The sequence below is a fragment of the Myotis lucifugus genome, unplaced genomic scaffold (genome assembly GCF_000147115.1).
Source record: "Myotis lucifugus unplaced genomic scaffold, Myoluc2.0 scaffold_46, whole genome shotgun sequence".
Lineage (NCBI taxonomy): Eukaryota > Metazoa > Chordata > Mammalia > Chiroptera > Vespertilionidae > Myotis > Myotis lucifugus.
In genome coordinates, this window is record NW_005871094.1 from 7,686,358 (window position 1) to 7,700,361 (window position 14,004).

General features: G+C 41.8%; 2 protein-coding genes across 3 annotated transcripts in view; both read right to left on the bottom strand.

Moving 5' to 3' along the window:
• The window catches only part of CALU (calumenin), a 34,674-nt gene extending 21,597 nt beyond the window's left edge, over positions 1 to 13,077 (bottom strand). For both annotated transcript variants that reach the window (XM_014455511.2, XM_006088383.3), the window contains exon 1: positions 12,991 to 13,077. The gene's annotated coding sequence lies outside the window, so the exon portion shown is untranslated. The remainder of the gene's footprint in view (positions 1 to 12,990) is intronic.
• FAM71F1 (family with sequence similarity 71 member F1) overlaps positions 12,629 to 14,004 on the bottom strand; it is a 20,816-nt gene continuing 19,440 nt past the window's right edge. The window contains exons 5-6 of the mRNA XM_023753550.1: positions 12,991 to 13,236; positions 12,629 to 12,867 (exon numbers count right to left, since the gene is read on the bottom strand). Of these exons, the coding sequence (XP_023609318.1) occupies positions 12,629 to 12,867; positions 12,991 to 13,236 (485 nt within the window). The remainder of the gene's footprint in view (positions 12,868 to 12,990; positions 13,237 to 14,004) is intronic.

Consider the following 14,004-nt stretch of genomic DNA (forward strand, 5'->3'; position numbering starts at 1 on the left):
GCTTTATCACCCCATATACTGTGTTTCCCAAAGGTTCCCAGGCATAAGGACCACCTGAAGTACTGTTCAAAGTACCAATTCCAAGGCCCTACTCCATACCTTCAAAATCTCTTCAGTCACAGGTGTGATTCTAAAAGCACAAGGCTGGAACGAACACCTTATTGAAAAATGTGACCAAATAATTGCAGAGAAAATAATTTGCAGAGAAACTTCAGGCAACCTGTTTGGCACTCTACAGATACCCCACACTACTGTCCAAAGATGTTAAACTGTAAAATTAAAAATCAAGGGGGAAGATTTTCCCTGGCTTTCCATATTTTAACTAAATCTTCATCAGAACACAAATTCTGAATGCTTTTCTCCTGCAATGAGAATAAGTTTTTGCAATTTCACATTATCTCTTACTCATTTCCCTTTATGACCAATGGCTCCCTTCCTAGATGGATAGGTGGTTATTAGGCATGAGGCTTATTGTGGGTGAATTGCATTTCCCAAAAATATGCTGAAGTCCTAATCCCTGGTAATACAAATGTGACCTTATTTGGAAATAGGATCTTTGCAGATGTAATCAAGTTAAAATGAGGTCATATTGGATTAGGGTGGGCTTTAATCCAATGACTGATCTGGACAAAGATATAGAGAAGAGAATACCATGTTATGAAAAGAGACACAGATTGGAGTGATGCATCTACAAGTCAAGAAACCAGAAGCTAGGAAGAGGAAAGGAAGGCTCCTCCTCTAGAGGCAACACCTTAGTTCCTCATACCTAGCCTCTAGAACTATGAGAGAATGAATTTCTGTCCTTTTAAGCCACCCAGTTTGTGGTAATTTGTTAAGGAAACGAATAAAAGTTACAGTACAGAGGAACGCTGCATTACATGTATGTTAAATGCATTACCTTGTCCTAAAATCTGTAGATTAAACCAGCCATAGACTTCACCTTTCCTAGGATGTGATTAGTGGAATAATCTAGTCTAAGGGCTCACATATTATATGTAAATATTTTTTTAAATATGAAAATTCTTTCAGCATAGTTTCTATCACAGTGGTTTTCAATCCAGATTGCACCCTAGAATCATCTGGAGTTTTTAGAAAAATACAACCACTATGAGGTTGTATTTATACAACCTCTGGCTATTAATATTAAAGACAGTCACAAAGAAAAAAAAAAAAAAAAAAGAAGGGGGAGGACAGAAAGAAAAAAAAGTCAGATTAAGAACCACTATTCTAACCAAACTCTCAAACAGCCATAGTAATATGTTAAGAAATTTAACCTGAAAGTATACTTAATATGAAGAAACCGCATATGTCTGATCCTATCTCAAAGTTTGGGAACTAGAGTGAAGAATGAATTATGCCAGGGGATAAGGAAACTAAATATACCAAGAGGTTAAACTAGCTATTTTCAACCATATGCCATGGCATACTGGTGTACCCCCCTAAATTTTAGAACATGCAATGCCTGACTATTTAGTCAGAGGCACTGACCTCTTTTCCCTTAGACTGTCAAATTAAAAAATGAAAACAGGAAACTTGTGTGAATATATGCATAAACCATGGACAATGACAACAGGATGGTGAAGGCCTGGGAAGGGGGGCAGGGGCGGGCTACAAGAAGTCAATGGGAGAAAAAAGGGGAAATGTGTAATACTTCCAACAATAAAAATTAAAACAAACAAACAAATGACAACAGGCTTGACTGGTGTGGCTCAGTGGTTGAGAGTTGACCTGGTCATATAGTTCGATTCCCTGTCAGGGCATATGCCCGGGTTGTAGGCTTGATCTCTAGTACGGGGCACGCAGGAGGCAGCGAACTGATTGATATTCTTTCCTCATTGATGTTTCTATTTCTCTCTCCCTCTCCCTTCCTCTCTAAAATCAGTAAAAAAATATATATATATTTTTTTAAATATATATTTTATTAATTTTTTTACAGAGAGGAAGGGAGAGGGATAGAGAGCCAGAAACATCAATGAGCGAGAAACATCACATCGATCAGCTGCCTCCTGCACACCCCCCACCGGGGTCGTGCCCACAAGCCAAGGTACATGCCCTTAACGGGAATCGAACCTGGGACCTCTCAGTCCGCAGGCCGACGCTCTATCCACTGAGCCAAACCGGTTAGGGCTATTTTTAAAAAATGACAACAGCCAAAGCAACAATAGCCTCCACTGTGAATGAATAAAAAGTATAGCTATTTTCTGTTAGATCAGCAAAAAATGCATTTTTTGGCATGCCACAGAATTTTAGTAAGAGTTTATATGTGCCATGATATGAAAAAGGTTGAAAATAGCTGGGTTAAACATATTTTAATGTATGAATTTTTTTATATTTTCATTTTCTGACTTAAATAAAACTTTGTTGTTGGGAGTATTAGATGCTCCTCCCCTCCCACTGCTCCCCTCCACCCTGTTCCCTTCACCACCCTATTGTCTGTGTCCATAGGTAAGGCATATATGCAATAGAAGTTCTTTGGTTAATCTCTACCGGCCCCTTCTCCCCTCTTCCCTCTGAGATTCATCAGTCTGTTCCACGTTTCTATGCCTCTGGTTCGATTTTGTTCATTAGTTTATTTTGTTCATTAGATTCCAAGTTCGTTTATTTTGATTTTTAGATTCAATTGTTGTTAAATATGTAGTTGCTGCCATTTTATTGTTCATATTTTCCTCAGCCTTTTCCTTCTTCTTAAAGAATATCCTTCAACATTTTATGTAATACTGCTTTGGTGGTAATGAACTCCTTTAGCTTCTTCTTGTCTGTGAGCTCTTTATCTGACCTTCAATTCTAAATGATAGCTTTGCTGGGTAATCTTGGTTGTAGGTCCTTGCTTTTCATCACTTAAGAGTATTTTTTGCCACTCCCTGGTGGCCTGCAAAGTTTCTGTTGAGAAATCAGCTGAAAGTTGTATGGGCGCTCCCTTGTAAGTAACTGCTTTTCTCCTGCTGCTTTAAATTCTGTTTTTAACGTTTGGCATTTTAATATGATTTGTCTTGGTGTGGGCCACTTGTTAGGGACTCTCTATGCTTCCTGGACTTGTAAGTCTATTTCTTTCACCAGGAAGGGGAAGTTTTCTGTCATTATTCCTTCAAATAGGGTTTTAATATCTTGCTCTCTCTCTTCTCCTTCTGGTACCACCATAATGTGAATGCTGGTATGCTTAAAGTTATCCCAGAGGCTCCTTACACTATCTTCATATTCTTTTTCCTTTTTGCTGTTTTGATTGGGTGTTTTTTGCTTCCTTATATTCCAAATTGTAGATTTGATTCTCAGAATCTTCTACTCTACTGTTGAATCCCTCTAAATCATTCTTTATTTCAGTTAGTGTAGGCTTAATTTCTGATTGGTCCTTTTTCATGTCTTTGAAATTCTAAGATCCTTGAAATTCTCACTAAATCCCTTGAAGCTCTCATTAAGATCCTTGAGTATCCTTATAATGATTGTTTTGAACTCTGTATCCAGTAGTTTGTTTGCTTCCATTTTAATTGGAAGTTTCTTGTTCTTTCATTTGTGACATGTTTCCTTGTCTCTGCATTTTTGCTGCTTCCCTGTGTTTGTTTCTATGTATTAGGTAGAGCTGCTATATATCCTGAAATTGGTAGAATGGTCTTGTGTAGTAGGTGTCCTGTAAGGCCCTGTGGCTCAGCCTCCCCAGTCACCTAAGCTGGGCACTCTAGGTGTACCCCTGTGTGCAGTCTTGTAATTGAGCTTTGACTGCTGTTGGTCTTACTGGAAGGAAATGCCCTCCAGACCAATTGACTGTGAGGACCAGCTGCAACTACAGTGGAAGAGTTACTGTGCAGAAGATACCCCTATGGAGCAGGACTTGCTTCAGAGGGAACTTGGTACTCACTGAGTCTGCCCCTTGAGTGTGTCCCTCGTGGATGTATAGAGTTGTAATCTTGTATAGTCTGAAGCTGTTCACTGGGTGTACTGGCTCTTAGGCCACCTGGCAGGAGCTACAGAGCGATCTGTACATGGCTGCTACTTGTATTGGGCTTGGGATTGTCCAGGCGAGGCCAAGCTGTGAAGCAAGTCAGGCTGCTGCTAGTGCCAGACCCCTAGTGGCCTCTTATTGAGAGGAATGGGGCACACTGATGCCAACTGCTGCTTGTTTGAGAGATTTTAATAAAGTCTGAAGCCTGAACCAGGACAGGTTATTCATATGGAAAAACAGCTGCAAACAGCTTGGGTGTGGCTGCAAGTTGGACGGGGCAGGGTCTCAGGGAATCACCAAGGCTGAACGAACAGTATGAGCCAGGCTAATGGAAACTCAGATATGGCTGCCAGTCAGCTCTGTGATGGGGGAGGTCTCAGCATAGGAACAATGACCCCTGCGAGAACCCATCTGGGAAAAAGCCGCCCCCAAATTCTTGTTCCAATGCTAGACAATCCAGTTCCTCCCCAAGCTGCTGCCCCAGTGCTGGAGCTCAGAGGGATTGAGACTGTGTAAGTTCTTGCATGGGCCCTTTAAGAGGGACTGCCTGGGTCTCCAGCAGCCTCCGTTCACTCAGCCACAATCCCTGCTGGTTTTTATAGCCCAAAGTTAGAGGGACTTCTCTTCCTGGCACTGGAACCCTGGGCTGGGGGTCTGGTGGGCGGTTGGGATACCTTGCTCCTCACGGGAGGCCCTGCAGCCAAAATATCCCTCCTGATGAAAAAAAAAAAAAAAGGCACACATGGGTGTCAGAACAGTTTAGTCCACGTCTCTGCCCCTCCTACCAGTCTCAATGTGCTTTCTTCTTTTTAAAAACATATATTTTTATTGATTTCAGAGAGAAAGGGAGAGAAACATCAATGAGGAGAGAGAATCACCAGCTGCCTCCTGCACACCCACTACTGGGGAACAAGCCCACAACCCGGGCATGTGCTCTGACCAGGAACAGAACTGTGACCTCCTGGTTCATAGGTCGACGTTCAACCACAGAGCCATGCTGGCTGGGAAATGTGCTTTTTTCTTTACTTCTCTAGTTGTAGGACTTCTATTCAGCCAGATTTCAGGTGGTTCTTTATTTTAGTTGTAATTGTGATGTAATTGAGAGGTGGCAAGTACTGGCGTTTACCTACACTGCCATCTTGGTTCTCCTCCAGTTTTCTTATGACCCCCAAATAGAAGCTAAAGGAAGTTACACTATATTAACTTGGATTTATAGAGTCCTTTGGATTCAATAAACCAAAAAAGTGCTAAGCACAGTTAATGATGAGTACGTTATATAAAGATTCCTTAAAAGTAGAAGGAAAGCAATTAGGACATTGCCAAGAAATGTAGTGAACGAGATAATGAGAGGAAGTCATTTCCCAAGTACCACTCTCAAAATGGATAGTTAAGACTGATGAAACCCATGAGAGAAAGTAATGTGAAAGCAAGACCTGGCGACCCCTGAGATAGGGGAAGAAGGGAGTACTTTTCCTAAGCTGTTCCCACCAATGTTAGGACTGAGATAGCTTCGAAAAATTTATCAGCATTTTGTTTCATGCTATCTGATTAAAACATCCAAATTTGTATATAAACATACTGGTACACAGGTGTTCAATGATGATAGTTTATAATGATAAAAAAATGGAAAACAAAAGGGACAAAGAAGTGCAAACTGGCAGTTACAAAATAGTCATAGGATGTAAACCAGGGGTCCTCAAACTTTTTAAACAGGGGGCCAGTTCACTGTCCCTCAGTCCGTTGGAGGGCCGGACTATAGTTAAAAAAAACAAACTATGAACAAATTCCTATGCACACTGCACATATCTTATTTTGAAGTAAAAAAACAAAATGGGAACAAATACAATATTTGTATTTGCATGTGGCCCGCGGGCTGTAGTTTGAGGACCCCTGATGTAAACTATACCATAGAGAATATAGTCAATAATACTGTCATAACTATGTATAGTGTCAGGTGTGTACTAGACTAATGGGGGGATTACTTCATAAGTTATAATAATGTCAAATCATTATGCTGTACACCTGAAACTAATATCTATATTATGGGACACTACACAGTGGTTAAAAACAATGAGGTAGATCTATCAGCACTGAATTTGAGAACTCACCAAGACCTGTTAAATGAACAGCAGTAACAACAAACACAAGTTACAAAACAATGTTAAGATCTCATTTATGTAAAAAACAAAACCAAACAACCTCACCAGAAAGACCAGTTGTGGGGGGAGGGGGAAGAGGGGGAAGAGGGGGAAGAGGGAGGGAGAGGGGTCGAAGGCAGCCGGGACTGCAAGGGCCTACTCTTGCACAAATTTTGTGCATTGGGTCTCTAGTATTTGTATAAAATATAACATATATGCACAAAAATGGTGTGGAAGAATAAACATCTATCTGTAAACAGTGATAACCCCTACACTCAAGGAAAGATGGGGTGGGGTGGTGAGGCTGGTGTGGAGTGAACCTTTTTTTAAAAATTTTTTTAATTGATTGATTTTGAGAGAGAGAGAGAGAGAGAGAGAGAGAGAGAAATACCAATTTGTTGTTCCATTTATTTATGCATTCATTGGTTGATTCTTGTATGTGCCCTGGCCGAGGATCAAACCCCCAACCTTGACATTTAGGATGGATGCTCTAACCAACTGAGCTACTGGGCCAGGGCTGGAGTGAACTTTAATACTGTACTCCGTTGTGTTGTTTATTTTTTGTAAATGAGCACATACTCATATATATTACCTTTTATGTGTATTACTTTTTAAACACTATAATAAAAACTCTTTTCAATATTAGGTAGCAAAGCAAACATTTTCAAGCCATTTTTCCAGATTGAAAAAGCAGACTGAAGGAAATACCTATCTATTCTTAGGACAGAAACCCTATTTTTAAAGTAAAACACACTCATCCATAATAACACTCCAGCCTACCTTCAATAATTCAACTGATCAAGCAAATCAGTGGAACAATGAAGAGAAAATTAGAGGTTTAGTGGCTCTTTTAAACATTAAAGTAATATGTCTTTATTTAAGGGCAAAATGAAACTTCCATCTTAAACTACTAATAATTCCTTAGAAAAATAAAACTTTTTAGAGACAATAAATTATACATATGTTGTTATTTTTGTGATATAACTAAACAATATCTATAATGTTATAGGTTTACAGAATCAAGTAAAATCAAGTTATTGCAACAGACGGTTTTCCTTATGCCTATTAATAAGGGGACTTAACTTTTAGGAACATTTTATAAATGATTAATTATATCCCCAAAATAAAATACTGTAACAATTCTTGCAAACCCCAAATGTTGCAATATGAATAAATGCTTAAGCCCACTAATATTATCAAGGCCTGGAAAAAGATACTGTACAAAGTTTTGATATATGTGACACAGAAATGTAACAGATTGATGCACTGTGATTTAGAGGGGAAGCTACATTTAAATTTGAGGTTTAACATCTTGATACAGGTAAGAGAAGAATTCCAGAGTAAAAGCCAAGTGATCTAGTTTTATCATTTATCCATTTCTTTCCCTGCCCTCTCTCTCAAACTTTCAATCCCACCCTTCTACAGGCTCCTCCAATCAATCAATACTTCTCAGGTCTCCACAATCCAAAACCATTCCTTTCCAGATCCTGCTTGCTCTTCCCTTTCCTTTACCCCATCTCTAAGAGTTGTCTATGTTGCTGTCTCTGCTTCCTCATCACCTCCTGTCACCCTGAAATCTGTCACCTACCATTGATAAAATTGCCTAAAAGGGTCATCAAGGACCATTTGATCGACAAAACCAATGATCCTATCTTCATCTTTCCTGCAGGCAATGAAAAACCTGTTTAATATATATACATTTCAGGTAATATAATAATTATATACATTACATATAATTTACATATATACACACATATAATCCCCTTTGTGCCCATATACTAACTCCTACTTATTAGAAACTTTAAAAGGCCCCTTGTTTTATGATTATAGACACTAAAAAAGAAAACCTGTACTAGATATATCTAAATACATATACATATAAAAATGTTCAAGCAGAAACAAAAAATATTTCCCAAGACATGATATTTTATGTGGGAAGATGTGAGAAGAGTACAAAACCACTTTTCACACAACGTATCTGAAGAACTACATTAGTGCAGTTATTTCTGAAGCATCTTTCTCTTTTCAACCAAACTGAAACCAAATGATAGAAAGCTCCTCCCATCATCACAGCTACACATCAATGATAACAGGATATTAGGAACACATGATGTTCATAAGTGAAGGACTTGCTTTATAAGCTTTTACCACATGATCTAGTAGATAATTCAATGATTGTGAAAAATGCATCTTCCCATCTCCCATTTCTCAAATGACCTAAGTTGTTCTCTCTAATATTCTGTTTCTCCCTCACCAAGGGTAACGGTTAATATTTTTTCTTTAAAAAAAAAAAAAATCTAGGCTTGCACTGCCCAGAACAGTAGCTTCTAGCCATATGTGGCTACTAAGCATTTAAAATGTAGCTAGTGTCTGCCGAAACCGGTTTGGCTCAGTGGATAGAGCGTTGGCCTGTGGACTGAAAGGTCCCAGGTTCGATTCCGGTCAAGGGCATGTACCTGGGTTGCGGGCACATCCCCAGTAGATGTGCAGGAGGCAGCTGATTGATGTTTCTCTGATCAATGTTTCTAACTCTCTATCTCTCTCCCTTCCTCTCTGTAAAAAATCAATAAAATATATTAAAATAAATAAATAAATAAAATGTAGCTAGTGTAGCCCAGCCAGTGTGACTCAGTGGTTGAGAGTCCAACTATGAACCAGGAAGTCATGGTTTGATTCTGGTCAAGGCACATGTCGGGGTTTCAGACTCAGTCCCTGGTGAGGGGTGTGTAGGAGGCAACTGATCAATGATTCTCTTTCATCATTTATGTTTCTATCTCTCTCTCTCCCTTCCTTTCTGAAATCAATAAAAATATATTAAAAACGTGGCTAGTGTGAATAAGATGTGACATAAGTGTTATACTGTACTTTATTTATTTAATATATTTTATTGATTTTTTACAGAGAGAAAGGAAGAGGAATAGAGAATTAGAAACATCGATGAGAGAGAAACATTGATCAGCTGCCTCCTGCACACCCCCTACTGGGGATGTGCCTGCAACCAAGGTACATGCCCTTGACCGGAATCGAACCTGGGACCTTTCAGTCCGCAGGCCGATGCTCTATCCACTGACCCAAACCGGTTAGGGCTGTACTTTATTTTTTTAACAAATGGTATTTTGTATTTATTGGATTAAATTAAAATTAATTTCACATGTTTTAAATTTTCACATAAAAATGTAAAACTAAATATGTGGCTTATATTATATTTCTATTCGATAATGCCATGATAAGGACACAAACAAAAGGGCTAGAAAAGATATAACTGTCATCCTTTTGCAGTATGTTACCAATAATTTTCTTCTGAAAGTCATTTTCATGAATTGTTCCAGTAAATTTATAAGAAAAGATTAACGGCATACACTTGATTTTCTTTCAATAACAATGAGCCTTAAGAATCAGTTTATTTTATCCATTCAAAAATTTCCTTAAAAATTCTAAAATCTTGCCATTCCTCCCTCTTCCAAGTCATTTTTTGTAAAAATCTGTTGGTCACAGAACACTGAAAGTAAATTGTTTCAGAGAAATTTAGATCCCTGGATTAAAGTCAGTTTTTCAAGAATATTAGCACTGAGTAATCTCACAGTTATTCTGGTTGACCAAAGACCCATTGCTCAATGTTAACAAGTGGGAGAATGGGTGTGGTGATAAAATTCCAGTACTCTGAGCTGGATATTCAGGGAAAAAAAGGCATTCCTCTATAATGCAGCAAAAGCAGAATCTCACTGCTTACATGTCTACTTCAATTGTGGATTTGGGGGTGAGAGAGGGGAGGGAGAACAGAACAACCTGACAGCAATTTACTAACCATACTAAGGCTCAGGTTATGAAATCCAGAAATTAAAGCTATTTGGTTATCTTCTTTTTTTTTTTTTTTAATTTTAGAGAAAGAGGAAGGGAGAGGGAGAGAAACATCTAACAGTTGCCTCCCACATGGGTCCACAACTGAAAATCGAACCCACAACCTGGGTATGTGCCCTGACTGGGAATCAAACCTGAGACTTTTCAGTGTACAGGATGATGCTCCAACCAACAGAGCCACACCAACCTGACATTCTTTATTTGCAAACCTTGGGACAAGTACCACCAATGAATTATCACATTAAAGTAATATTATCCTTCATGATTTGATAACGATAATGATAAACCATTTATTCAATGTTTCTCCCTTGATAGAACAAATTTACATTAGTTCATTAATATATTCTAATTAATTATTTGTGTGAGTGAGGGCATACATTTATAAGACAGTTAAGTACATAAAAGTGCAAACTTGGCTGTAGAAGAAAAGCTTTAGAGAATGACGAAGTATTATTATCAGGCTTCAAAAGTTCTATAACTAAAGCAACTAAGTACAAACTAAATTTTTCTGGCTACAGAATTAAAAATTTTTTGCCCTGGCCGGTTTGGCTCAGTGGATAGAGCGTTGGCCTGCGAACTCAAGGGTCCCAGGTTCGATTCCGGTCAGGGGCATGTGCCTTGGTTGCTGGCACATCCCCAGTGGGGAGTGTGCAGGAGGCAGCTGATCCATGTTTCTCTCTCATCGATGTTTCTAACTCTCTATCCCTCTCCCTTCCTCTCTAAAAAATCAATAAAATATATTAAAAAAATTTTTTTTCTTTAATAAAAAAAAAGCTCTAGAAATCCTGGGGAAAAATAGTTTCCTTTTGGATGATAAAACTTTAATACATAATTAATTCCCATAGGAATGCTATGCAAAATGTAGGGCCAAGAGCCTTGGTTTCTACTTGTAATTTTGCCATGCGTGTGTAGCAGGCATAAAGTCCTTAAGATTTTGGTAGTTATTATAGTTCAACCTCCCTTCAGTGCCAAACGTCTATAAATAATTTTTAATCGTAGATTAAAAGACCTATCTCATATTATCACTCCAACTGGAAGTGATCTGTACCAATCCCTATAAACTTTTACAAAACTTGCTTGTACCACTCCACAGCGACCAGAGGCTAATAAAAATTAATACCCCTCTACAGTCTCTACTATAATGTCTGTACCTTTTATATACCAATACATTTTACTGGATTAGTTGGACGGTACTGGGCAGCAATGCCGTTCCTGCTTGTTGATGCTCCCCAACCCCCAATTCCCCTTACCGGATGTGGCCATCAGCCAGCAACAGGCAAAGCTCGGGCCTAAACTCTAATACATAAATCACACCATCAGCAACAGCTACATTTAAGAGTTCATAGAGGACCTAGGACGTTATGGCCTCGCAAGCTTTTCCAATGGCTATCCCTTGGCTACACCTGTAATCCCAACATCCCTGGCATACCCACGTTATGGAAAAATCTGAGTTAATGTCCAAGTACTGATTATCTACACTGGTGCGATGTATACAAAATACCACCAATAAGAATCCTTTGACACATCACTGGATGAATGGAAGCAAACATCCTATCGAGAGTGACGCTGAATTGATTTCCAAGTTGTCTACGAGTACCATCCAGTCAGACACTCAGTTCATCTTCGTCACTGCACGGTTCTCTCCGTTGTGACTTCCAAAGGGATCCTACTGAAGACCCCCGAATCACTGCAAAGCTCAGATGATGCCTAAGCAAACTCATCCTCTCTACACACAAATGCAATATACAGGTTATCTATTTGGACCAGGGGTGGGAAATCATTTTCAGCCCTGCCTCGTAGTTAGAGGTGAGCTAATTAAATGTTTGACCAAATACAGCAGGCTCATTGCTAAGCTGATAGTTCTGTATGGCCCGCCAGCGATGTTATAAATATCCAAATGGTCCCTGGCAGAAGAAAGGTCCCCCACCCCTCATCTGGACCCACATTTGCACACTATCCAGCACCACGCACACTCTTCAGTGATGGCCAGGGCTCGGTGTTTAGTTCGCCAAACCCGCCGAATGAGGTCAAACAGGTATCTGTCTTATGTCAAGTCTCATCCTACGGCAAAGACTACTTTATCAGCGATGACAGTTTTCTACCTCCCAGCAACCTTATTAACGTTGACTGTATGGTCCATGCCAGGGAGTCCATGAAAATTCAATTCTCAAAGACACGCTCCCGCGAGCTTCGACAGGTCGGAATTGAGACAGAAGGCCCTCGAGTTTTATCAGGAGACCCACGGGGCTTTTGCCTCGATGCCCAGGCAGCTTTCGAAACTGCAAACTGCTTGACTGGCCTCTTCACCAGGGCAGGTGTGGGGAACTGAGTTTTTACTTGGGGCACGCTAAATAAAAATCAGGATTAAGCACTGGGGCCAGCAGCAACCCGACAAGGTAAAAACAATTCCCTGGTCAAGCCTTTAAAACCCCCTTCTCCGTTGCCGACTGAAGGATGCAGCTAAACATGGGAGCTCGAAACATTCGGCTTTTCTTTAAAACGACACAGCTCTTTTTTTGTTTCTTTTTTTTTTTTTAAATCACATTTCCCCACTTGTTTCTACACCTTCAAAGTCAGCGAACACGACTTTCCTGGCAGATGCGCCGCCCGCTCGGGAGAGGCTGGCAGACACGAGCAGGCTCGCGAGGGGAAGGTGGCAGGGAGCTTGACAATGGCACTACCCGGCGCCCTCTGACCTTCAGGAGATCAACAAGTGGCCCTCTAGCCCGAGGGCCCGGTGAGTGCGGGGCCCAGGGACAGAGGACGAGGACGTGGCCAGCCAGGCACAAAACAGTGCCCCGCAGGACGTGAAGCCGAGAGCCGGGGTTCGCCGGCAAAGCCCCTTCCCAGAGCGCGCCGGGGGTGAGCGGCGGCCTCTGCCCCGGCTGCGCGCCCAGGACCACGGGGTCCGAGCCGGCTCAGGCCCACCTCCCCGAACTGGCAGAAACACAGGCCGGGGGCGAGGGAGATCCCGGCGGCGCCGGGAGCGAAGCCCGAGGACAAAAAGAAAGCGAAAAAGGACGAGGCTGATGAGAGAGGGGGGCGACCCCTCGCACTTACCTTGCCTGCTAGCACCGGAGGACAGGGTGCCGCAGCCGCCGCTCACCCACCGGCTCCGCTTGCGCGCGCCAGCACCGCCTAACCGGAAGCTGCCCCTCGCCCCGCCCCTGCCGCCTCGCCAGCGGCCTCCCGACCAATCAGCAACAACCGCGCAGCGGACGCAGAGCTTCCTTGGGTCGCCATTGGCCCCACAGTCGAGTAGCCGGGATTGGCTGGAAAGCGCCACGTCCCCGCCAGCGCGCCCAGCTGCGTGGACCGAATCCCCGTCCAGCACTGGCCCTGAGTCCGGTGGGGACGGCGGGCCCCAGCCCCCTCGCCCCGGGCAGCTTGTGGGCGCGGCCGCCTGCATCCGCTCCTGGGTCACAGCGCGTGACTGGGCCTCGGCAGGGCTTCTTGGATGACCCTGCTGGTTACCTCCTGCCCCAGCGCCTGGGGTTGGACTCATCCCACTGTGCTGTGAATGAAAAAGGGGCCACTTGCTAAACCCGAGCCGCTCTGGGGAGGCCTCCACAGCGGGCCTTACAAACTCAGAGGCCAAAAGCAACCACACCGGACAGTCTGAACATAAAAGAAGTCTGTCTAAAAGCGGGTCAGGGTGGGTGATAGCTTCCTTGACAAAGGTCAATCTTTTTTAAAATTATTTTTTATTTATTTTTTAAAATATGTTTTATTGATTTTTTAAGGGAGAGGGATAGAGAGTTAGAAACATAGATGAGAAACATGGATCAGCTGCCTCCTGCACACCCCCTCTTGGGGATGTTCCCGCAGCCAAGGTACATGCCCCTGACCGGAATCGAACCTGAGACCCTTCAGTCCACAGGCCGACAGCTCTATCCACTGAGCCAAAAACGGTTAGGGCAATCTTTTTCTTTTTAATATGTTTTTATTGATTTCAGACAGGAAGGCAGAGGGAGATACAGCAATGATGGGGATGGAGCCCGCAACCCCAGCATGTGCCTTGACGGGTTATAGAACCCTGACCTCCTGGTTCATAGATTGATGCTCAACCACTGA